This window comes from Melanotaenia boesemani, chromosome 24, assembly GCF_017639745.1.
Source record: "Melanotaenia boesemani isolate fMelBoe1 chromosome 24, fMelBoe1.pri, whole genome shotgun sequence".
Taxonomy (NCBI): domain Eukaryota; kingdom Metazoa; phylum Chordata; class Actinopteri; order Atheriniformes; family Melanotaeniidae; genus Melanotaenia; species Melanotaenia boesemani.
The window spans coordinates 9,982,261-10,005,150 of NC_055705.1; the positions used below are offsets into that span (position 1 = coordinate 9,982,261).

Consider the following 22,890-nt stretch of genomic DNA (forward strand, 5'->3'; position numbering starts at 1 on the left):
TTATTTAGATACTGGTTTCTCTGGTTAGGGTGAGCATTTAGTTTTGATTTTTCTTTCAAGGACATCTTCAAAAGTGTCTGATAAGATCTTTAAACATCACTTCCCTGCAGTGATGAAGAGCAGTGGTTCCCAACATGGGGTCCCAAAGAGCACAGGGAGTCCCTGAGACTTGGAACATTAAGAGCCATTGTTATTAATGTCCACAAATTGGCTCTATTTTAAGGAAAAAGTGTAGGCTTTATGGAAGGACAGGACTCAACCAGAATACATTATTTATTGTGAGAATCTCACTTTTGAAAGCATAAAAACAAACATGGTTTCAGCACGTGGTGGAGCAGGGGGTCCAAGGCTTGAAGGGGGGGAAACACCGATGTAGAGGGCTTTTACTCTCTCATACATTTGTCAGTTTGTGTTAATGTTCCTCACAATTCACTTTATGGAAAATGAGGAAAGATGTATATTACTAAAGGCTTTACAGAATCACAGTTTTATCATAAATTTATGTTAGCGTGCAGTGTTTGTGTAAAAACATACAAAACATTGTTTTTCTGAATTAATGAGATAATTTTAAAAAAAAGGAACTAAATAATTTCTATTCAGTTTTTCTTAATTAATTAGCTTGTTATTTTCACCCAAGAGCATGAAAAACACTCACATAACAGAGTTCATGGTACTATTGTTAGCCGAGGTGTTACCAACTGAAAGAAAAAAGAGATATTATTATATTTTAGATGAAGACATGATCCTAATCAGCAGCGTTTTTTGTTCGAAGAGAAGCTTTATTATCACACAAAAAAAAAACTATGTCCTCCTAGGGTTACAGTTTTCTCATTTTATTTAGCAAGACAATCTTATATTATTAGCTTCTAAGTCAGTTTTGGCCGTGATATCAGCCAAACTCTACTCTCCTACTACTGGTTCACTGTGCATCAATGCCAATGAAACAATAAAATATGACCTTGGCAATTATTTTATCAGGCTATCAAAATAATTTAAAGAAATGGTGATGGATAAAAGTTTTTTTAAGTCGTATTGTACACCTGTTTAATAGCATGTTATTGCAAATATCTAATCAGCCAATCACGTGGCAGCAACTCAATCCTTTTAGTCATGTAGACATGGTGAAGATGACTGGCTGAGGTTCAAACTTGAGCATCAAAATGAGGTACCAGAAGGGCGCGTTGAGTGTCTCAAAACCTGCTGATTTAAAGGAATATTCACAAACAACCATCTCTAGGGTTTAACAGTAATTACTTCAGCAGCAGAAGACCACACCTGTCAGCTAAGAACAGGAAACTGAGGCTACAATTCACACACACTCACCAATACTGGACAATAGAAGATGGAGTAACATTGCTGGTCTGATGAGACTCCATTTCAGCTCCACATTCAGATGATAGGATCAGAATTTGGTGGAAACATCATGAAAACATGGATCTATCCTGCCTTAGATCAATGCTTCAGGCTGCTGCTGGTGTAATGGTGTGGTTTTCTTGGCCCCCTTTGGGTCCCTTAGTATTAACATGACCTGGTTTAACCACCACAGCCTACCTGAGTCTTTTTGTGGACCATATCCATCCCTTTATGAGCAGAAATGTCACAAAGCTCAGATCATCTCCACCTGCTTTCTAGAACATGACAATAAGTTCACTGGACTCCAACGACCACCACAGTCACCAGATCTCCATCCGATAGATCACCTTTGGGATGTGGTGGAACAAATCCTGGACAAATCTGCAGCAACTGTGTGATGCTATCATTGCCCTTGCAGATGCAGAATTCATCTAATATAAAAATGGGAGGACTTCTAAGTCAAGATAAGGACAGAAGATAGTCATGTATGTGGTGAGAAGTACCTCTGTCCAAACATGAGCGTGGACTTGGTCTCGGCTTCATTGTAGATGGACGGCGAGCAACAGATGATGATGGTGGTGCGACAGTTTCCTCCCAGAGAATCCTGCAGGATCCGAGTCATCTTGCTGTCTCTGTACGGGACTTGTGTTTTCTGAAAAACAAACACATCCCTGCCCTCACTTCTCCAACATTTCAGCCCATGTTTACTGACATGTAAAAAGCCAGATGTGTAACTAACCGTCCCTTCAGCCAGAGCTGAGATGACATTTCCCAGAGCTGACAGAGATTTGTTGATGTTCTTTGCTTCGTCCAGCACTGCTCCCTCTGCTCCGGTCTTGCTGACCTAATAATAAAAAGTCAGATTATATAAATCAGCTGCTTCCAAAAACATGAACTTATCCTTTCTGATCTTGCTCAGACCAACCTTCTTGCTGCCAGCCAGGTCCACCAGGTAGAGTTTCCCAGACAGTTTCTTCTCTGTCTCCATGTTTTCCTGCTTGATGTTGATGAGGAAGATGCTGTGACTGCGAGAGCTGTGCTCATTCATGTCTAGGAAATGACAAAACCCCCTGTCACTTCATTACTGCTATCATTTATACATAACAACGAACAGAGATGGTACAATTTATACACAAACAAACACACGTCACTACTTACTAGTCACCGCCACGTGCCGGTTAGCTTTGCCCTCATCAATGACGTCCATCACCTCCTCTGGACTGGACACAAAACGCTCAGTGCAGCCCTGAGACGGAGTTTTATAGTGTTTATAATCCCAAACACAATACTCGTCAAAATGTTTAGTCAATATTAGCCACTGGTCATATATTAAAGTGTATCAGCCTGGCCTGATTTGGACACTCGCACCATACTCTGGTCATACTTTGGGGGGTCAGTCTTTATGATGCTAAATCTAAAGCTAGCTTTAGGGGCGGCAGTGGCTCAGGCGGTAGAGCAGGTTGTCCAATGATCGGAAGGTCGGCGGTTCGATTCCCGCTCCCGCAGTCACCTGTCGTTGTGTCCTTGGGCAAGACACTTAACCCTCCTTGCCTCCAGTGTTGGCATCGCTGGTGTATGAATGTGTGGATGAATGTTCGGTGATGGTCGGAGAGGCCGTAGGCGCAGACTGGCAGCCACGTTTCCGTCAGCTTGCCCCAGGGCAGCTGTGGCTACACACGTAGTTTACCATCACCAGGTATGAGTGAGGAGTGGATGAATAATGGATTCACACAATGTAAAGCGCTTTGGGTGCCTTGAAAAGCGCTATATAAATCTAATCCATTATTATTATTATTAGATTGACAGTTTATTCTAGAGACATAAACCTCAAATCTTCTTGCTCGATTTAAAGGAAGAAGCTCTCTACCGCAGCATGGTAGTTTCTGGTGATAATGAATGAATGAAAAATACTTTATTAATCCCAAAGGGAAATTCAATATTGTAGTAGTAGTAATTTTTTTTTTTTTTTTTTAAAACAATCACATTAATTAATTAAGGGCTTTGTTCTTCAGCCTGATAGCTGCTGGAAGGAAGGATCTTCTGTATCTCTCTGTCTTGCATCGGACTTGAACAAGCCTCCCACTGAACACACTCTGTTGTTTCGTCACGGCGTTGTGTAGAGGGTGTGAAGGATCTTCCATTATCCTAGTCAGCTTGTACAGAATTCTTTTTTTGATGATCAACTCCAGCGGCTCCAGAGTTACTCCAAGCACAGAACCAGCTTTCTTGATCAGTTTGTTAATTCTTTTCAAGTCTCTGGTTCTGATGCCGCTGCCCCAGCAGATTGCTGCAAAGCTGATTGCACTTTCAACAACAGACCTGTAGAACATTTGCAACATTTTGGTGCAGACGTTAAAAGATCTCAGCTTCCTTAAGAAGTAGAGTCTGCTCTGACCTTTCTTGTAAATGTACTCAGTGTTGCTTTTCCACTCAAGTCTGTTGTCCAGCTGAACTCCAAGGTACTTGTATTCCTCCACCACCTCCACCTCCTCTCCCATGATGGAAACACATCTATGTGTGTTCTTGTTCCTCCTGAAGTCAACAATCATCTCCTTTGTTTTCTTGGTATTCAAGATGAGATGATTGTCACCGCACCATTTCACAAACTGACCGACCAGTTCTCTGTACTCTGCTTCTTGTCCATCACTGATACACCCAACAACTGCTGAGTCATCAGAGTATTTCTGCAGATGACAGAACTCAGAGTTGTACTGGAAGTCTGAGGTGTACAGCGTGAATAGAAATGGTGAAAGTAAAGTCCCTTGTGGTGTTCCAGTGCAGCTGACCACCATCTCAGACACACAACCTTTCAGTCTCACAAACTGTGGTCTGTTTGTGAGGTAGTCGTAAATCCAGGTGGTTGTGGAGGGATCCACCTGGAATTTCTGCAGCTTCTCACACAGCAGAGCAGGCTGAATCGTATTAAAAGCACTTGAGAAATCAAAGAACATGACCCTCAAAGTGCTGCCTGACTGGTCCAGATGAGAGTGGGCTCTCTGAAGCAGGTATATGATGGCATCTTCAACACCAAGCCCATTACGGTATGCAAACTGTAATGGGTCCTGAAAGGTGTTCACCTGCTTGCTGAGGTGAGCCAGTAAGAGTCTCTCCAGGACTTTCATGACGTGAGATGTCAGGGCGACTGGTCTGTAGTCTTTTGGTTCAGCTGGTTGTGGTTTTTTAGGCACTGGAACAAGGCAGGATGTTTTCCACAGCACCGGGATTCTTCTCTGACTCAGGCTGGTGTTGAACAGGTGCTGGAGAATCGGACATAGCTGTTTTGAGCAGGTCTTGAGAACTCTGGGACTGACACCATCTGGACCTGCAGCCTTGTTCTGGTTCAGTTTCACCAGTTGTTGCATGACTTGGTTACAGGAGACAGACAGAGTGGAGGTGGAGGCAGAGGAGGTTTCAGGAAGTCCTGATGTGGAGGGAGATGAGGTTGTGTCCAGGTCCTTGACTGAGCTGCAGGGTGACAGAGTGGAGGTGTGACAGGAAAGCTGTGGGCTCATGGAGGGTGTGTGGCTAGTTGGGGTTGAAGCAGGAGGTGAGCTAAACCTATTGAAGAACATGTTCAGTTCATTCGCTCTGTCCAGACCTCCATCAGTCTGATCCTCCTTTATCCCGAAGCCAGTGATCTTCTTCATTCCTGACCACACATCCCTCACATTGTTTTTCTGAAGCTTACTTTCCAACTTCTTCCTGTAGTCCTCCTTGCACTTCTTCATTTGTGTTTTAAGTTGTTTTTGTGTGGACTTCAATAACTCCCTGTCTCCATCCCTAAAAGCTTTCTTTTTGATGTTCAGCAGCTTTTTCAGGTCACTGGTGATCCAGGGTTTGTTATTGGGGAAGCACCTCACTGTTCTTGTTGGAACGGTGCTGTCCACACAGAAGTTAATATAATCTGTCACACACTCAGTCAAGGCATTGATGTCATCTCCATGAGGTTCACATAGGACGTTCCAGTCTGTAGCCTCGAAGCATCCTCTCAGAGCATCTTCAGCTTCATTAGACCAGGTTCTAATAGCCTTTCTAATGACTGGTTGTTGCTGAACGATGGGCTTGTAGGAGGAGGAGAGAAGAACTAGGTTATGGTCTGATCTTCCTAAAGGTGGCAGGGCAAAGGAGCTGTATGCATTTTTAATATTTGCATAAAATAAGTCCAACGTTTTGTTTTCTCTGGTGGAGCAGCTGACAAACTGTTGGAAAATTGGTAGAGTTGCAGAGAGGGAGATGTTGCTAAAATCTCCAGAGATCGCCACAATGCGTTTGGATGTTGTGTTTGAAGCCTGGCCACTACAGAGTTAATGACATCACAGGCTGCGTCTGGAGCGGTACCAGGTAATATATGTACCGCTACCAGAATAACGCATGTGAACTCTCTGGGTAAATAATACGGGCGGAGACTCACAGCTAGCAGTTCAATGTCTCTTTTGCAGATCTTCTCTTTAACAGTGACATGTTCAGGATGACACCAGCGCTGGTTTACCAGCACCGCAATTCCAACTCCCTTCAGCTTCCCGCTGAGTTGTTTATTGCGGTCTGCACGGACCGTCCTGAAGCCGTGTACAGACGCATTACAGTCTGGGATGTGTTCATGCAGCCATGTCTCGGTGAAGCACATAATACTGCACTCTCTGTATTCTTTAAGAGACCTGGTTAGCACCTGAAGTTCATCAATTTTGTTAACTAGCGATCTCACGTTTCCCATAACAACCGTTGGAAGAAACGGTTTGAATCGCCACCGTTTTTCTCTCTGCCTCGCTCCTGCCCTGCATCCTCTTCTCTTTCTTTTCAACTCCGTTGGGATTTGAAGTGTTGTTTCACTGATAATCTTGAGTTTGGAGAGTTTTATCAGTTGATCCCGATGGTAAACAAGTCTCGTTGCCATGGAGACTCACAATAACAAGTCTTGCTAAAAAGAAAAAATATTCAGAAAAATCTCCCGTATAGCACAGCCTCTGACCAGCGCGAAAAATCTACCCGAACAGACACAGATTGACAGCTGATGTCTTAAAAAAGACGGCTATATTGCAAAAAATCACAAGTTAAAAACAGAGCTACTACAATTGCTGCTGCCACCTAGCGGCGCATTCTTAAATAAATAAAGGAGATGAAAGTAAATTTATTATTTATTAAACTCCAGGTCTTGCTCCTTGATTATTTCCTGCTGTTGTGGGGCAGCTGGCTGGGCACCTTTACTCATTTTGTTTGCTTTCAGGTTGCAGGTGGAGGTCTGGGTGAGCTAGCAGTTGGGCGGTGCCTCAGCGGTTCTGGACATCCTCGTCACACCTGTCCTGCAGCAGTTCCCTGGCAGCTGCTGCTTCCTTTCTTGGAACTTCCGGCCCGCTCGCCTGGCTGCCCACATTACCAACTGTCTCCTGGATTCTGATTCTTAAGACTCGCTGCTTACTGGTCGCAACTTTTCAAACCAATGTGGCTTTTTGCTGGGATAAAATCTAACTTTGACTCCTCCCTGGCAGAACCTGGAGTTAACCCACTGAGCTACTCCACCTACTGAACCAGTCCTCTTAATAAATTCCCATTCGGTGTTGCAACTGCAGTCTGCAGCTGTACCTTGGATCTGCTATTTCACTGGATTATGACTGCTGGAAACTCTTTTGACTCATTTATTGGAGTTATTTCATGTCTACAGGACCTCAGTCATCCTGACCATGTGCTAAAAGATCTTCATATTTTCTTATTTTTGCTTTTCTGTGCTTCTCGTGTAAGAAAACAGTTAAAATCTGTACTTCAGCTGAAGCTCTTTTGGAGAATGAAAAAAAAACGTAAGGCTTAAATGGAAATTGGCAATAATCTGGAATCTTTTCATCACTATTATTGAAAAATCCTCTAGAAGCTGGAGAACTTGTGGTTATCAAGGAGCCAGTTTCATTTATGCTGAGCCTGTCCAAATCCATTAACTTTCTGGAGGATCTCTAATCATTGGGGTTCTTCCCACTGCCAAATCAAAGAACCTGGGAGAGGTGAAAAATAAGTATAGCACCGAGGCACCCTTGCTTAGTACTTATTTCTGAATGTTAATCATTGTACTCCAAATCTTGCTTCCTTTATTTCCTCCATTAACCCCCCTGGTCTGTTCCTACAGTGTTCTTGTGTGGTAACATTTACACAAACAGTGGAAAATGGGATCACCTTGTAGAGCGACGACACTCATTTTGGTCCTATGTAAGCCGCAATCCAGCAGGTTTTCAATGTATTCCTGCTTCAACACGCCCAATTCAAATTAAATGGATCTTACAGCTTATCAAGTTCTGCACAGTAACTTATAAATTTGAGTCAGGTGTGTTGGAGCAGGGATACATGGAAAACCTGCTGGATTGTGGCCCTTGTAGGACTGAAATGAGTAAATCTGCAATGCTCTTACAATGTGGCTCTCAAGAAAGAAAAGAGCAGCTACCATGGAAATTGTACTTTTCTTCTTTTTTTTTTGCTGTAAGACTAAAAATAATTGAGTAAATGTTTAGGAATTAGTAGTAGTGTAGTTTAGGAATGATCCTAAACTAAAAATCTTTCTTAACAGATTTATTGATCTTAGAATAGACTGAACCTTAAATGTCACATTCAAGGGGAAACTTGTGATTTGTGCACATGGCCCAAAATGCCCCATAACAGCTAAAACATCTATATTTCTATGGCAACTAAGGCTATTTTCACAATGCAGATTCTTCATAAACAATTTTTTTATTGTGGTTGTTCACATAATTTAAATTGGACCTTCGTCAGACTCCAGTGTGAACAGTCTACGGCCCTGAAGTGACCTGCATGTACAGAAGAAGACATGATGTTATATGCAGGATGGTGTGTTATGTCCTGTCTCCTCTGATGCAGAATTATGACGTGTGTCACTTCAATGATGTAAAAATCTGATTTGCATTCTTTATATTGTCATAGGCGACACATATGGGCAAAAACGTCAAATTTGGGCCACTTTTGCCTGCAGACTGCAGTGTAAATGTAGTCTAAGAAAGATGCATCATCTGCATCATATTTCATCCCATTTTCTGTTGAATATTAAGTTACAGTAATAATGTTTTTGTGTGATCTTCTCTGCTGCTGCTTTGCAGTCAGGAAGAGAGTCCTGCTCAGGCATAAGGATGGATTAAAAGTCTTATCCTGCTTCTCTTAGCAGGACAAGAGAACAATTACTTATTCTTTTCCATCAAATTACAGCAGAACCCTGCAGGCTCATTTAGCCGTTAACGCCTACAACATCCTGCAGATTACCAACCTTAACATAGGGGACTCTGTTTTTGTCTTCATGCACAGCGAGGTTCGTCTTCGACACTTCAAACAGAATAAAAACAGTCTTGTTTTTATAAAGCGGCTTTGAGTAAAACAACACTTCATGTTGAAGTAAACAGTCCGACTTACCGTCCAGCAGGTCTCGGATCTTGTCCAAATAGATTTCAAAATATGAAACCTGCACAGAGAGAACTTTACTTTACAAAATATAAGACAATCATCGAGTATGAAGGGCAGACTTAAATCCTCCAACATCACAACGAGGCGGCCAAACTGTCTTTCTGCTGTTGTGGTGCTGGGCAAGACACGTAAAAATAAGAGAGAAAAAAATAAACTTTTAGCATAAAATAAACTTTAATGCTGAAAGTAGACCTATAAAAAAATCTAACTGAACATGTAAAGTTGTTTTGTTGTGTTTTTAAAGCATCAGAACTAAATTAGAGAATGTTTAAAAATGTCAAATTACAAATTATTATAACATACTTTTATAAAAAAGTAAGAAAACAAATATTATCGTTATGTAAACTGTGTTTTTTGTTGTTGTTGTTGTAACGATGCTTCTCTGTTGGAAAGTCTGTTTTTTTGCCTTTTAAACGTAGCCATGTTTGAAAGTAAAATCTATTTGTGGGATGAGCAGCAGAGTTGAGCATGTGGGTTGTATCCATGAAAGAATTGTCAAATCTTCTCTGCCAAAGTCAAACAGCTTATCCTGCTTTTGACTCTTGTTTGGTGTCATTTATTGTATTGGATGAGCAAAGTCTGAAGAAACGAGAGATATTGGCAATTAAATAATTAATTCAGTAAACAAACAGAAGCCTCAGCATCATGTGGAAGAACCATACGCAACCACAACATCCTCCTCCTCATGCTGGTCCCCAGTTTGGTCACACTGCTGCGGGATGCATCCCATTCTTTAACCCGCAATGGCCACAACTCCGCCGATGTGGTTGTATTGGTGACTATTAAACTATTAATTACCTTGATGTGAAACTCAAGGTTCTCATCCATGGAGTAGATATGGTCAAAGATGTCGTGGGCAATGCGAGGGATGATTCCCATGAGCTGGGGGTCGTGCAGTTTGCCCTGAACACAGCAAACAAAGAGGTTTTCACCCATTAATGGAGTTTCCAAATATTAAAGAAGGGTGAGTTTTGATGCAACTGAGGACGAATTTAAAGAACAAAAACGCAGTGATCAGGGAATTAAAATGAGGCTTCTGTCTCGGCGGATTAGTCCACCAGCTTAAATCATGTACACTGATGACAAATGACAGCCTGAAAATCTGCTTCTAGTTTAACTAAAGAAATGTGCATTTCACTCAGTCTGTAAAATCCCAAAAAGCTGCGACCTCAGTGATTCTGTCGAAGGCTTTACATGCTTCAGCTATAAAACATCATCTCTGTTACACAATCGTTAATCCTCTGAATGTTGATGAAAGTTTAGAATAAAAACCAAAAATCTGTCCATATTTACTAAAGGATTTGGATTTAGATTGATCGAATGGCAGACGGATTGACAGTAAAGATGCTGAGTAATCCCATACCTCCATGGTGTGTGTCTTCCCAGACGATGTCTGTCCATAAACAAAAATGGTCCCGTTGTAACCGCCCAACACATCTGAAATCACAGAAAGACACAAATATGGAAGATCTTCTTTACAACAGCATCATTCAAAGGCCTCTCTGTTAAAAATATAATAATTTAAACATGTTTAAAAAAGAATAAGATACAAATAATCCTGCAGCATCAATACTAAAATAAAAAAAAGAAAAGCCAGCAGACTTAAATGTCATACCTTTAACTATCTGTTTGGCACACTGGTCGTACACCAGTTCCTGTGACGTGTTAGGAGGCAGCACTCTGTCGAACACGTATGGTTTACTCTGTTTCAACACAGAACACAATGAAAACATCAAACAGCAGCTGAGCAACAGACTAAAGGCCCGAACACGGTGTTTCACGCTTCCTTTAACAGCAACTTGAACAATTCTGCTTAACATTAAAGCAGCTGCTGGAATAACGCTGTAAATACTACAGTATGTTTCTGAGCCTGTCCTTGTTTTAAGTTTGATTTTCAGTAAATGGCGTTGCAAATGTTAAGTGAGTTTTTAAATTATTTCAACATTTCTAGCATAATACACGTCTGTAACCCTCATTGTCAAACATGAAGCCAATAAAAAAAAAAGTGATTTAAAGTGCATTTCTACTCATTTTAAGAGGTGGCTACACAAAAACTATTCTCACATCAATAAATCCTCCCCACAGCACACAATGATGTTGCACGTCTGTGCACAATGATTAGCCAGTTTAACTCCTGATCAGTGTGCTGTTGGTCCTACATAGATACATCCACATTTAATTACATGTTAGGGCTGAAAATAGCATGTATCACTCTCCTGTTAATCCTCCATGTCTATAAGTAATTTACTTTGATTAGTTTGAAATAAAAAACACATAACAGTGTATAAATTGGAGTCAAATTAGATGATTCCATTAAATCTTTTACCAATTAACCCTTAAAAACTGTATTAACTACAGAGTTTCCAGCACATCAACAGCAGCATCCAAGTCCTTAAAACTAACCTGGTTTTCATTTAATAGCAATAATATACAGTATTTATTACACAAGACTGCATGCTTGATATTATCTATAACACTGAGTAGGTTGCAGCCATGTTTAAGATAGGTGGAGGAAGTTTGTCCTTTCAATGCTTTTAGTCAGATCATCCATCTCTCCTCTAGCCCCCGTCCTCATTCCTGTAAAAATCAGCTCTCAGCACTTGTAGGCAGCTGCAGCAGCAATTTGCTGCCTCCAAACCCCTAAAATAAAGCAGAAAAACTACTGACATAAACAGTATGAATGAAATGAAATGAATGAAAAATACTTTATTAATCCCTTTGCAGGGAAATTCATGTTTTCAGTACAACCCATCCAAGACTAGACAAAACAACATATGATGACACAAACAGAACAGGCATACTGACGGAGCAGCCATTTCTACAGCGCTCCTTGTCTTAGATATAGGTGAAAGGTAACATTAGGGGAGTAAGATGTAGCTGGAGAGGATAAAAAAGGCATCTCCACACTGGGCCTAAGGGCCCATTATTGAGATACAAAAAACACTCCTCAGTACATACAGAACATAACTCAGACAATCACAACATCAGAAACACGTGGCGGGGGGGGGGGAGGGGTCTCCCATCGCAGCAAGTGCAGACGCAGCTGCATTCTCAGAGCACGTCCAATGAACCCACTGCCCGGGAGTGGAGGGAGGTGGAAGGACAGCAAGGCAGTGAATAACGGGGAGGTGTATCTGTAGTGGTGTACTTGAGTGTGGTGCGTGTGCAGTGTCGGCGCCAGCACTCGTCTCACCAGGGGGCATATAATAAGTATAGGGGGGCACAAATTCCCGTTCAAGAGTTATATATGTAGATGTTTTAATATATATTACTGACACTGGTCGACAAAGCAAACCACACCAAATAACAAATCTGAAAAATCTCTCCTTTAAGCACAAGTGCGCTGTGCAGCCAAAGTAGTGTGTGACGCGGCGACGCAGGCCACGTCTCTCTCTCCCTCGATTTTCTCTCATTCATCATGCAACGCATGCATTAGAACGCGAACAGTAGTTCTCCAATTTGAAAAATCCATACAAACCAAACACAAACACTGTATTTCGTGTGCAAATGAAAGCCAAGGTGTTCACCACGGATACATTAAATGCATGTCTCACCTTAAAAGAGTTGCAGGCGAGTGTTGATGCTGAACCTCCTGAGAACGATGTCCTTCCACTCAGTTGTGCACTTTTTGGTCAAGTCTCTTTCAAACGCCAGCTGAACCAACTGGGCCTTTCTTTTATGAAGCATTGCACGTCTGTGGTCTGAAAATACGTTTCTCAGGGTGGAGAATGAGTTCTCACACATTGCTGTGGAAGCTCCAAATGTTAGCGCATGCTTGAACGCAGTCAAGACACTTGGCATTGTGGTGAGGTGCGCCTGGTATTTGGAGAGGATGCACTGCACAGTCCAGTCCCCCTCCATTTGATGTGATTGCTGTTGAGAGCTGAAAATGGAATTGGCGGAGGCTTAGAAGATGGAGCACCGTGAAGCCACTTTCTTATGTCCATTTTCTGTAGACGAAATGCCGGTGTTGTCTGACCGCGCTCTTTTTTCAAACGACATCCAATTAGGGTTCAGGTCAATCCTTGGACCAATAAGAAACCACGCATCTTCACGTAACACAAAAAACTCACATCAAATGTATTTTATTGTTAATTTAATTTTTTATATAGTTTTTTGTGTGTTATATACTATATATACCAAGTGTGATTTTGCATTCTATAAGATTTATTTAAATCTAAAAATTTCAAAGTTTGGCACAAATGCTTGATAGTGGTTAGGCAAGTGGAGGAGGGGCACAGTGGCTCATATGGGGGGGCATGGCCCGCGAATGCCCCCCCATAACGCCGAGCCTGTGCGTGTGTATGCGTAGAAGTGAGCATATGAACTTTGCCCCAGTTCTCCCTCACAGTCTCTGCCACCTGATGATAGTGGGGCATCCTTGAGGGCTGATCCAGGTTGAAGTCCATCGCCCGTGAAGAGGGTGAGGGGAGGGTGGGGGACTGAGCGTCCATCAACAAAACATTCCAGGGAGCTTTCAGCCAGCCATCAAGGCCAGCACAGGGAGCCAAATTTGATAACAGCATTTGTTTTGGTTCAGGCCAGAGCTGTTTCGTCTGCCTTGAGTCTCTACAGTGGTCCCACTGGCGACTCCTATCATCCGAATTGTGGGTCAATTTCCATCCAGCCGAGCTGACAACTTCTCCAAGTTGGTGACCACCTCACGTACAAGCCCAGAAAGCGCAACCAGTTTGCCATCCAGAACTGGAATAGCCTCCAGTTTACGATTCAGCTCCTGTACCGCCACAGCCTGATTGTTCGTAGCTCGGCACACACCAGCACAGAAATCCGGCAGCTTGCCAGTGACTGCCGACAGTGTCCGAATTTTGCGATATGCCAGGAAACCGCCCGCTCCAAACAGCAGAAACCCTGTGTGTATGTGTGTGTGCTACAGCAATTGTGATCGATGACACGAGGCAGTGACATGCAGTTTGTCTTTTCTGGAAGAAGAGCAATAATGCAACAGTTGCTGATGATGATGATGAAGGCGACTGATCTGCACGTGTTTCTATCGTCTGGTTGCAATCCTGATGGGCAGGCTTTATCAAGGATCTATGGTTAAATAAATCACATATTATTAAAAAGAGAATGACACTGCTTTTGCATAAATAAATAGAAATTTAATCTCAAAGGACAAAGAAAAATAACTTTTAATTTAGAGGGAAAAAAAAGAATTAAGATATAGCATACATAAACTAAATAATAGTTTTCAAGATGTTTGTGCTAAATAAAAAAGGGTCAGCATGTTAATTATTTAAACATTTGGCCAACCAGAAGCCAGAGCTCAGGCTGGACAGTGCACACAAAAATCAGCCCACATATAATATTTACTTAATTTAACACCAACTACACTCACATTAATAAATGAGGGTTTTCCTGTGTCTCTGGTGCCTCATGTATCAGCAATTTTATAATGATGATATGATGATGTCAGCATAAACAACATCTGAAATGTGGATTATTAACCCTTCAAGACCTTTGCAAGTCTGCTGATCAATTATTATTAAAACACTTTAATTTAAACCTTTTAAAAACAGTTTTACTAATAATAACAGTGTTAAGATTATATAATTTTAATTAAAATACATTTTAAAGTTATTACTTCCTCGCCTCACTAAAAATTTAGATTTTGTTTTTATTTTCTTAATGTAATCTTGTACAAGTTAAGGTCCACTTATCTGTTTGAAAGAGATTATTATAGTATTTTAGTCAATGTTTAGTCGAGCTTACATGCGGTTATGCTGATTTACATGAACTGAGTGGACTATTATTGTCACATAAGCCTTCACTTCACATGGCAGTACACAAATAAGAAGCTCTAAAGCTGAATATATAACATCATGTTTGCACATTTATCATAAATCTATTGTACTGTAATAAAAACATCATTTTCCACTGCTGTAACACAGCTGATTGCGCAGTTGGCTTCCTGCCTGTGGATCTTTCTTCCTGTGTTTACCTCCACTGAGACCACCAGCATCAACATGACAACAACCAGACAGACTTGCCGTTATGACCACGGTGTCCTCGTCCTTGAATTTGGGGATGTACTTGTCTCCTCTGGTGATTTCGACCTCGTTCAGGGGCCTGAAGCGGCACATGACTCTCACCCCGCACTCCGCCGCATCCACCATGGCTGCTGTTCGCACTGTTTACACCACCCGCAACATATAAATGCTGCAACAAACAAATAACAGAAGAAGAGGTGCAAAAAAAAGGCGAGCAACCACCAAGGAAGGGTCAGATCCTGCGTCCAAATCAGACTTTATAATTTCTTATAAAATGAGTTGTTCTTATTATTGACAGGGAAATGGTTTCTCCTTGGATTAAAACATCAGGATTCCCAGTTTCCACACCTCTGGGGGAGTCAGGAGCCTCCAGCTCCGTCCAATGCGCAAAGCGTCCTTTATGCAAGGAGACGGTGTACGAGTTTCCTTATCTGCGCCATGGCCAAACGGGATGCGCTGCAGCGCTGCGTCCCGCTGACAAGCTCAAACTTCGGTCCACGGTCCTCCTCCCGCAGCGGTCGCAGACAGCCGTGCGGCAAAATGACTTTTGCGTGGCTTGGCGGTGCGGGAACAGTCTAGGGTGCTGCCCGGATTGCAGAGGGAGAGTCAGGGAAGAATACGCAGGGACAGCCGCATCATCCTGACCGGTGATGAGGGCGCGCTCCCGCACGATGCCGCGGCGCGTGCTTGTGCGCCACAACCGTCATCGCACTTGCTTAACCCTCAGTCATGCTGCACCCTTCCATTTTAAAGCTTTCTTTAACTTTAACTGATATTTTGCTCCTAAAATACGTTTTCTACTTTAAAAAAAAAAAAAAAACAAAACAAAAAAAAAAAAAAACAGATTAACAACACAGGCCTACTACTCAGTAAAATTATTCTCTTTAATTTTCTTTTATTTAGAAATTGTTATTAACATTATCCGTTTACAGAGAACTCCAAAAATATGGTAAGGCTATTAGAATATTTATAGTTTATACAGTTAAATGCCATCTGATACCTTTAAATCTTATTGCTGTTATAAATTCAGTTTCCATTAACTTCAGATTTGGCGTGTAACGAATTTATTTGACCATCATGCTGTAAATTTGTGGTTAAAACCTCCAGCGTACTCACACTTAGCGACGATTTAAGTTTACTAGGGTTAAAACTAATAAATTAACTTCAAAGCCAAAAAAATTCAAAATGCAAATGTGCACGTGACCTGGGATTTTAACTGTAGCAAGCTAAAGGGCTAGCACCTAGTTTACCCCACTATAACCTTCTTAAAAACACCGTAACAGACGTTTAAAAACATTAATAAGCTATCTAGTTTTCTATCAGATGTAGCCAAAACGTAACTTTATCCTTTTATCATTTCATTATTCAATTTTAAGCCATTACTAGATACATACTTGCCCACTAGAGGGCGGTGTGCAATAACAAACATGGTTCCACACTTCAATAAATCAACTTTTTATAGTATAAAACTAAAACGGTGTAAATAAACTTCATAAGGAGCATCAATAATTTATTACAAAACCACATTATTCAAGTAAGAGTGAACATGTTTTTAATATCTTAAACATCTGTGCAACATTATTCAAAATGTTACATCACTGCATGACCTGTAATGTTTCACAATATTTACAAAAAAATGCTGCTTACATCAAACCATTAAAAAAAAGTCCAAACAATCTCAAAATAATGGACTGACAAACTATCCCTAGCCCACATTAATGCAAAAAAGAATAAGAGCAATCAAGTGCACATCATACTTCACGCAAGTCTATTTTTTGTAAAGTATATATTATCAAGAAAATATATACTTAATTACAAGCTGAGGAAACAAAATACTGACAACAAAAGGGTGGAAAGAGGGAGATGAAATTGAAAGAGCAGAAAAACAAGTTCACTTGGAAAAAATTAAATTCTCACACACACCTCAACACACACAAACACAGGTAGAAGGAAGAAAAATAGACTGCTCAGACCACCTCAAAACACAAAAATGCTTTGACCTCTTAAACCACAAACAGCATGAAACTGATAGAGCTAATCCAGAACACATGGATTCCTGACACAAGAACAGGTTCCTGCATGTCATTGCACTAAAAAGAAATAATAATAAAAAAAAATAACGGGACAGAAGAGCAGAATGAACTTTACCAAAAGAGCTCATGTGTTCTCAAAACCAAACGTCACATTTAAAAAAATTAATAAATAAAAAATAGCTGGAAGTTTTTTTGCCCGATCTCCCAATTACACACAGAAAAAACAGGGATTTAAAAACCAGATTTTTGCAGTCTTCAGTAAATCTGCAGATGTCAGATTTTTTTCAACACGTACAAAGAAAGAGTTGCTAAAATGACTCAAAGCTGAATGTGAGGATGGCTGTAAAGCTTGTCTGCATGCTGAAAATTAGTTGGTATTAGTGTTTTAACATCTTATCGTCTGGGAGGAAAAAAAAGGTCAAGTTTTCAAATTATGTAGTGTTTTATTTGGCTTCGAGGTCATAAAGCTGTTTGCATTTGAACATTTATAATAGCCGGGTCCTTGACAAAAATTCTAATACTGAGGGAAATCTCTTCTTATGACACTTGCTTGGAATTTTTAGGAGGTTTAAGATGAGGATCAGATGTTTCTTCAACATAAAAAGGCTAAAGGAACTCCACTAATCCATGTGGCATGAAGAAAAAAACAAAAGTGACACATTGATGAGCACATCAAAGGAGAAAACAGGCACAATGACAGTCAGATGTGTAAAGAACAGGGTTCAAACAATCAGAGATGCAGAGTTTCTAAGCAGTTGATCTTTGCCATTGATCAGTTTATTGCACTTGATAATTCGGTAGTGATTTCACTTTGCTATTGGTTGGTTTTGATCTGGAAGAGCAGCCGTTTGCGTGCGTCCGTTTCACACGAGTTGATCCAGAGTTCCCAGTACTGTTACTGATTTTCAGTCGGTAGTGTTAGAACTGCATTTACGACCCCCAAATCTGCTTTTTTGGAGGCTCATATCCATAAATAACATGATTTTCACCCAAGAACCCCCATGACACAATCTGTAACACAAGCAATCTGAAAGCCTTGCTGTAAAAAAAACGAAACAATAAGTGTTATCTGCAATGCTCATTTCTTAAATAAAAAGGGAATATGACATTTGTAATCACCTCTGGATACAAGACCTATTCACCTGTTAAAAAAAAACAAACTGAGAAACATACATATACACATATAAGGCTTGAGTTCTCAACTCATGGTAGTATTATTGCCATCTAGCATATTTGTAAAGCTTAAAATAAATATGGAGTACTGTACATAAATAATTTACATCAACAAGCAAGACAAACAAAAGGCCCCTAGATGCAAGAAATGCTTTCATGGAATTAGCGTTCCTTTTCATAATCTAGACTCCGACTCTGAGGTTGGTTACTCTACCTAAAGCTATAGTTGTGAAAAAGATGACAAGTCACGGAGGGAGGAAGAGAGGGGAAAAAATGACGTTACAAACAAGTATAAGAACATAATCACAGCAACCAAGTTTCAAACATTGACAATACAGCCGCTGACTCGTGCTTCAAAAGGAAAAATCCACCCAAACTAAACTCTGGGCTAAAATATCCGAGTTCAATTCTACTACTTCCATAAACAGGAGAGTGTCTGAGGCATGTTTCATCATGAATTTGTACTAATGAGAAGTAAAAATACATCTGAGAAGAGGTTCAGACTGTGTGTTTGTGTGCACGTTAAACGGTACAGGGTCATTGTCGTCTTAAAAAATTAAGCCGAGGGTGGAGTTTTCCTTCTTAAAACTGTTTTTAAGTAGACAGCTCCGAAACTTCACCAGCCAACCAGACTATTTCTTAAAATCAAAACTCCAGAAATCAGGATTTTCGTGTGACGCTGGCGGCTGCTGGAGTGGAGGAAGATTGACCCGTCTGACACTTCCTGCTGGTAAAGTTCATTCTGTTTGATATCTTTTTATCCCCAAGTACAAACCAACACTTAACTAGCGTGAAGTGACTGATGTAATGGAGAATTCAAATACTCCTGCCTGTTCCCTTACAAAAACAAACAAAAAAGGAAAAACAGCACGACTTAGAGTTCATCATATAAAAGCTTTAGGCTGTATTCTTATTTATCCTATGCAAGCGGCCGTATGCAGCCGCACTTCTGAATAGAAACCAAGACATTGGTACACTTCTTCTGCTTTGTTTTTGTACAATAAAAGATAAAATGTGCATTAGGTACGCTTGTACATGATATCGTACATTATTTACATACAATTCTTAATAGCATGAAATTACAGGATTATCTATATACATATTGAAAATGTATCAGAAATATTTGGACTGTCTATTTTCTTAAATATGTAAGGTAATGCTTGTAGCTTTTTATTTTATTTTACTATCTTATACTAGAAAAAAATAGTTAATTCAGTGAGCTGTAGACAAATTGAAACTGTTTCTGATGTTTTTGTTTTTTTTTCTTTTTTTTTGTTGTTGATTTTTTTGTATTTTTTCTCTACAGTTAAAACTGTATTGGTGATTGGAATTTCCAGCACCTTCTGTGGTCAGTCAAAAGTCAAGTTGATATTAAGGAACATCGATGTACCACTTGAAAGTCCATGTGTAGCACCTGTTAGAAGCTCAGATCGCATCAAGGCTGCATGGAAGAGGTCTCCAAAGGCTTTGTGGACGTTCTTGGGCCAACACATTCAATGTTATCTTGATATCTTCCTCCTCTTGGGCTTGGGGAGCTTCACTTGACGATCCATTGACGGGATCTGATGATGGGAGGAAAAATGATGACGACAGCTGGACGGCAGGGTAAAGTCGAACTTTTCTTTTTTAAAAACAGATAAAAATACTCACCGTGCCCGACATCTTATCTAGCTCGCTCATGGCCTCGTGGATAGCAGCTTCCAAGTGATTATTCAGTTTCCCCGGTCTGTTGGACAATATTTACATTTTACGTTATTTACATTTTGCCAGGCAGGGATTCGTGTGATTTTGCAGGACACCATCTTTAACCACTAGGTGTCAATGCTACCCTGGACAAACAGCAACAAAGGACAGCATAACAAGAGTCAATTAAGTTAATATTTTCAGCTGATGAAACATCAGATTGATGTTTAGTTTAAACAGCTTTGAACAAACAATCTACCACCCATCACGTAGTGTGCAGTTTCTTACTTCAGGCCTCGTTTGGCAGCTCGGTCAAGCGCCTCCAAGTCATGAGTTAGTGTTTTTAGCTTCTCTGGCTCTACCTGCAGGAAGATGAGACAAACATCTGAGTACATGCAGGGCTCTTTGGTATTCATAAAGTATTGCTGAATTTGGACTGATGTTCATTAGATGAATACAACTTTTATTTTTCATGAACTCAAAGTTGCTATCCTCTTAGCTTACTGCTAAGTTACTACCTTCAAATGGACAATAGTTTAATGTATCCCAATAAGCTTAATAGTCTCAGAAGCAACACTGCTCACTGGTAACGTTCTGAAATAATCTGTCACACATCTATTCACACTGAAAATTCAACTTGGCTGCTAAAATGTTGACAGGTGGTCACACAGTAGACAGGCGTCTCACTTTGGCCTGCTCTCGCAGCTGCATAGCAGCGCTGTGCACTTGTTCGTCCCCAGCCAACTTGGCAGGCCAGGGTGGGAAGCCCTTCAGCTGGCCCCAGACCAGCTCTCCCATATTGAAGGTCCTGGACCGGTAGTGAAGCAGCTCTGATGAGGGAGAGTCTGGCTGCCGCAGGTCCTCCTCGCTGCTCAGGCTCTTTGTGTCTGAAGGGCTGGGCGCCATACCATTAAAGTGGCCATTGTAGTGGCTATAGTCTTTGGGTGTGGCCAGAGGTCCCTCGAGGCTAGTGGAGGAACTGGGCGACTGGTCGTCCCCCGTCAGCTCCTGCCGTGGGGGGCCCAGAACTTCTCCGTAAACCCGAGTGTTAAAATGGGGGGTGGTGCCATTGATGTGGGCGCAGCGTTCCACCGTCTGCTCCAGGCGTTCCTTGTAGTTAGCAGGAGTCCGGCTGCAGTTGTTGAACCGGTAACCATCGTCAAGAAAGACCTTATCATGGCCAATGGCCAGGCTATGGTCGTTGGATCCGTCAATAGGGCAAGGTGGGGCAGAGGCCAGACTTGCGGGTCTCTCCATGCAGGGACTACTTCTTACTTGTGTAGAGCACTCCAGAAACTCCTCACCTCCCCAGGTGCTGTTGTTGCCGTGAGTGTCGAAGCCTCCCCCGTGTTGTGTCTCCCCGTCCCACTGTCCTCTTGGAGTTCCATGACCAGGGGAACGAAAGTAGTCATTGGCCTCAGGACCATCTGGAGTGCTCTTCCCCGGATCCATAGTCTTCTGACCACGTCCCGGCCTCACATGCCTGGGTCTGGCTTGCTGGGTTAACGCCTCTCCTTCCTGGTGCCCATGCAGGACTGCACTAACTGCTTGCGGGAGGTTGACCGGTTCTCCTATGGAGGCAGTGAAGGCACTCATGGCACTGAGGGCAGGCACCGGACTCGCCTGTGTGGTCCCGCTAACTGTGGTGGTGATGGTAACATGCATGCCCTTGCTGGCGGCGTCTACCACAGCTCTATAAATGGCGTCCACTACTTCTGGGCCTCCACCGGAACCCCTGTCAGAACCTGATGGCAGTCCTTCGCCTTGAGGCTGTTGCTCCTCCCCAAACTGCGAGTGCTGCAACATCCCCTGCTGTGTACACAATATCCAGATAACATGATTAACTTTTTTTTTTCCTAAAGAAACCTTTTAAATTGAAACAGAGACCAAAATGCAACTCATCACCACCTGGTAGTTCTGATAGAGGCAGGCCATGGAGCCGGCATTGGCGCTGTTGCCATCTGTGTAGGGCAGGTTTTCTGGGAAGTGCTGCGGCCCCTGGTAGGCTGAGTGTGAGGACACCCCTTGCTGCATGCCCTGGTGGATATGCTGCTGGTACACCTGACCTCCGCCTGCGTTTATGTGCGGCTGTATGGCGCCCAAACCGCAGCCCATTGATGAGGGGTTTCCTGCAAAAACAATCGAAGCATACAACTTTAAAAATATGGATCCCAAAGTTTCAGCTTTTTTTTAAAGTGAAGCTGAGCAGAGACAGAAGGACAATAAGATAATTCTGAGCCATTCTTTTTAATAATTAATTTAATTAATTAGACAAGTAATTTAATAAAGTATTCATCACATAAAGGGAAAATCCAGACTGATTAAGAATAAAACAAATTAGCTTCCAGGTTTCTGCTTGATGATTATCCTTAAACTGTTAACTATTTGGCTAGTTTTTCAATTAGAAATGACACTGCATCAATGCACAACTGGAGCACACAAGATCTATATTTTTAATTGCATCCAAATTCAGGCTTCAGCAACAGATGGCCAAAATAAACCAGCTATTAAAAACTCTGGTATAAATTTCACACCAAGTATTTCTCTTATCTTGTCTTTTCTCTCTGTAGTCAGTTCAGTGGTGTTTGTACTTTTTCCAATTCTTTCACCACAAAAATCAATGGGCAAGACCTGTTAGGAAAATGTTTCTTACAACAAAAAAGTTGCACATTAACAATCTGTTGCACTCTAAACTAACAGATGGACAAGCTGCCAGATGAACAGTACAGCCAGACTTGCTAGCAAAGCATCCAAGGACAGAACAGGAACAAAGTGCATCAAGGCCACAGATGTATCAATGAATGAAGAGACAGCCCAGCAGCAATGTTATGCAGACAAAGCCGAAGCAAATACAAAATCTCGGAGGCCTAACGTTGTGTTTTGTGGGTGTGTGCATGGATGAGCGGCGACTGGAGCAGCTGGTGCGATGCTACGTAGCTGAAGGGCAGCTGTGTGTGTTCTCCATGTTTTTTTTTTTTCCTCCCTCTCCTCTTTTCTTTCTAACCCCCCTTTCTCCTCTTCAACGCTAAGAGCCACGACTCGGCCAACCCCCTCCCCCTTCCTCCCCACATCCTCCGCTACTGCTATGATATAGTGACGGCTGTTGCCGGGGGAGGTTGCCATAGGAACCGAGTGATGATTGGTGGTGCTGTCCGCTGCCAGGAAGCTTGTAGGGGGAGTTGGGTGGGTGGATG

The 22,890-nt window shown here is 41.7% G+C and overlaps 2 protein-coding genes across 2 annotated transcripts in view; both read right to left on the reverse strand.

The window, feature by feature from the left end:
* Window positions 1–15,497, reverse strand: part of LOC121635760 (kinesin heavy chain-like) — a 28,537-nt gene extending 13,040 nt beyond the window's left edge. Inside the window, exons 1-10 of the mRNA XM_041979079.1 lie at window positions 14,808–15,497; window positions 10,415–10,502; window positions 10,163–10,236; window positions 9,598–9,702; window positions 8,749–8,797; window positions 8,606–8,661; window positions 2,512–2,599; window positions 2,279–2,403; window positions 2,093–2,197; window positions 1,857–2,005 (exon numbers count right to left, since the gene is read on the reverse strand). Of these exons, the coding sequence (XP_041835013.1) occupies window positions 1,857–2,005; window positions 2,093–2,197; window positions 2,279–2,403; window positions 2,512–2,599; window positions 8,606–8,661; window positions 8,749–8,797; window positions 9,598–9,702; window positions 10,163–10,236; window positions 10,415–10,502; window positions 14,808–14,933 (965 nt within the window). The 5' untranslated portion in view covers window positions 14,934–15,497. The remainder of the gene's footprint in view (window positions 1–1,856; window positions 2,006–2,092; window positions 2,198–2,278; window positions 2,404–2,511; window positions 2,600–8,605; window positions 8,662–8,748; window positions 8,798–9,597; window positions 9,703–10,162; window positions 10,237–10,414; window positions 10,503–14,807) is intronic.
* A 1,516-nt stretch (window positions 15,498–17,013) lies between these two features.
* LOC121635182 (methyl-CpG-binding domain protein 5-like) overlaps window positions 17,014–22,890 on the reverse strand; it is a 28,194-nt gene continuing 22,317 nt past the window's right edge. Inside the window, exons 9-13 of the mRNA XM_041978267.1 lie at window positions 21,605–21,825; window positions 20,384–21,508; window positions 19,985–20,058; window positions 19,664–19,739; window positions 17,014–19,575 (exon numbers count right to left, since the gene is read on the reverse strand). Of these exons, the coding sequence (XP_041834201.1) occupies window positions 19,513–19,575; window positions 19,664–19,739; window positions 19,985–20,058; window positions 20,384–21,508; window positions 21,605–21,825 (1,559 nt within the window). The 3' untranslated portion in view covers window positions 17,014–19,512. The remainder of the gene's footprint in view (window positions 19,576–19,663; window positions 19,740–19,984; window positions 20,059–20,383; window positions 21,509–21,604; window positions 21,826–22,890) is intronic.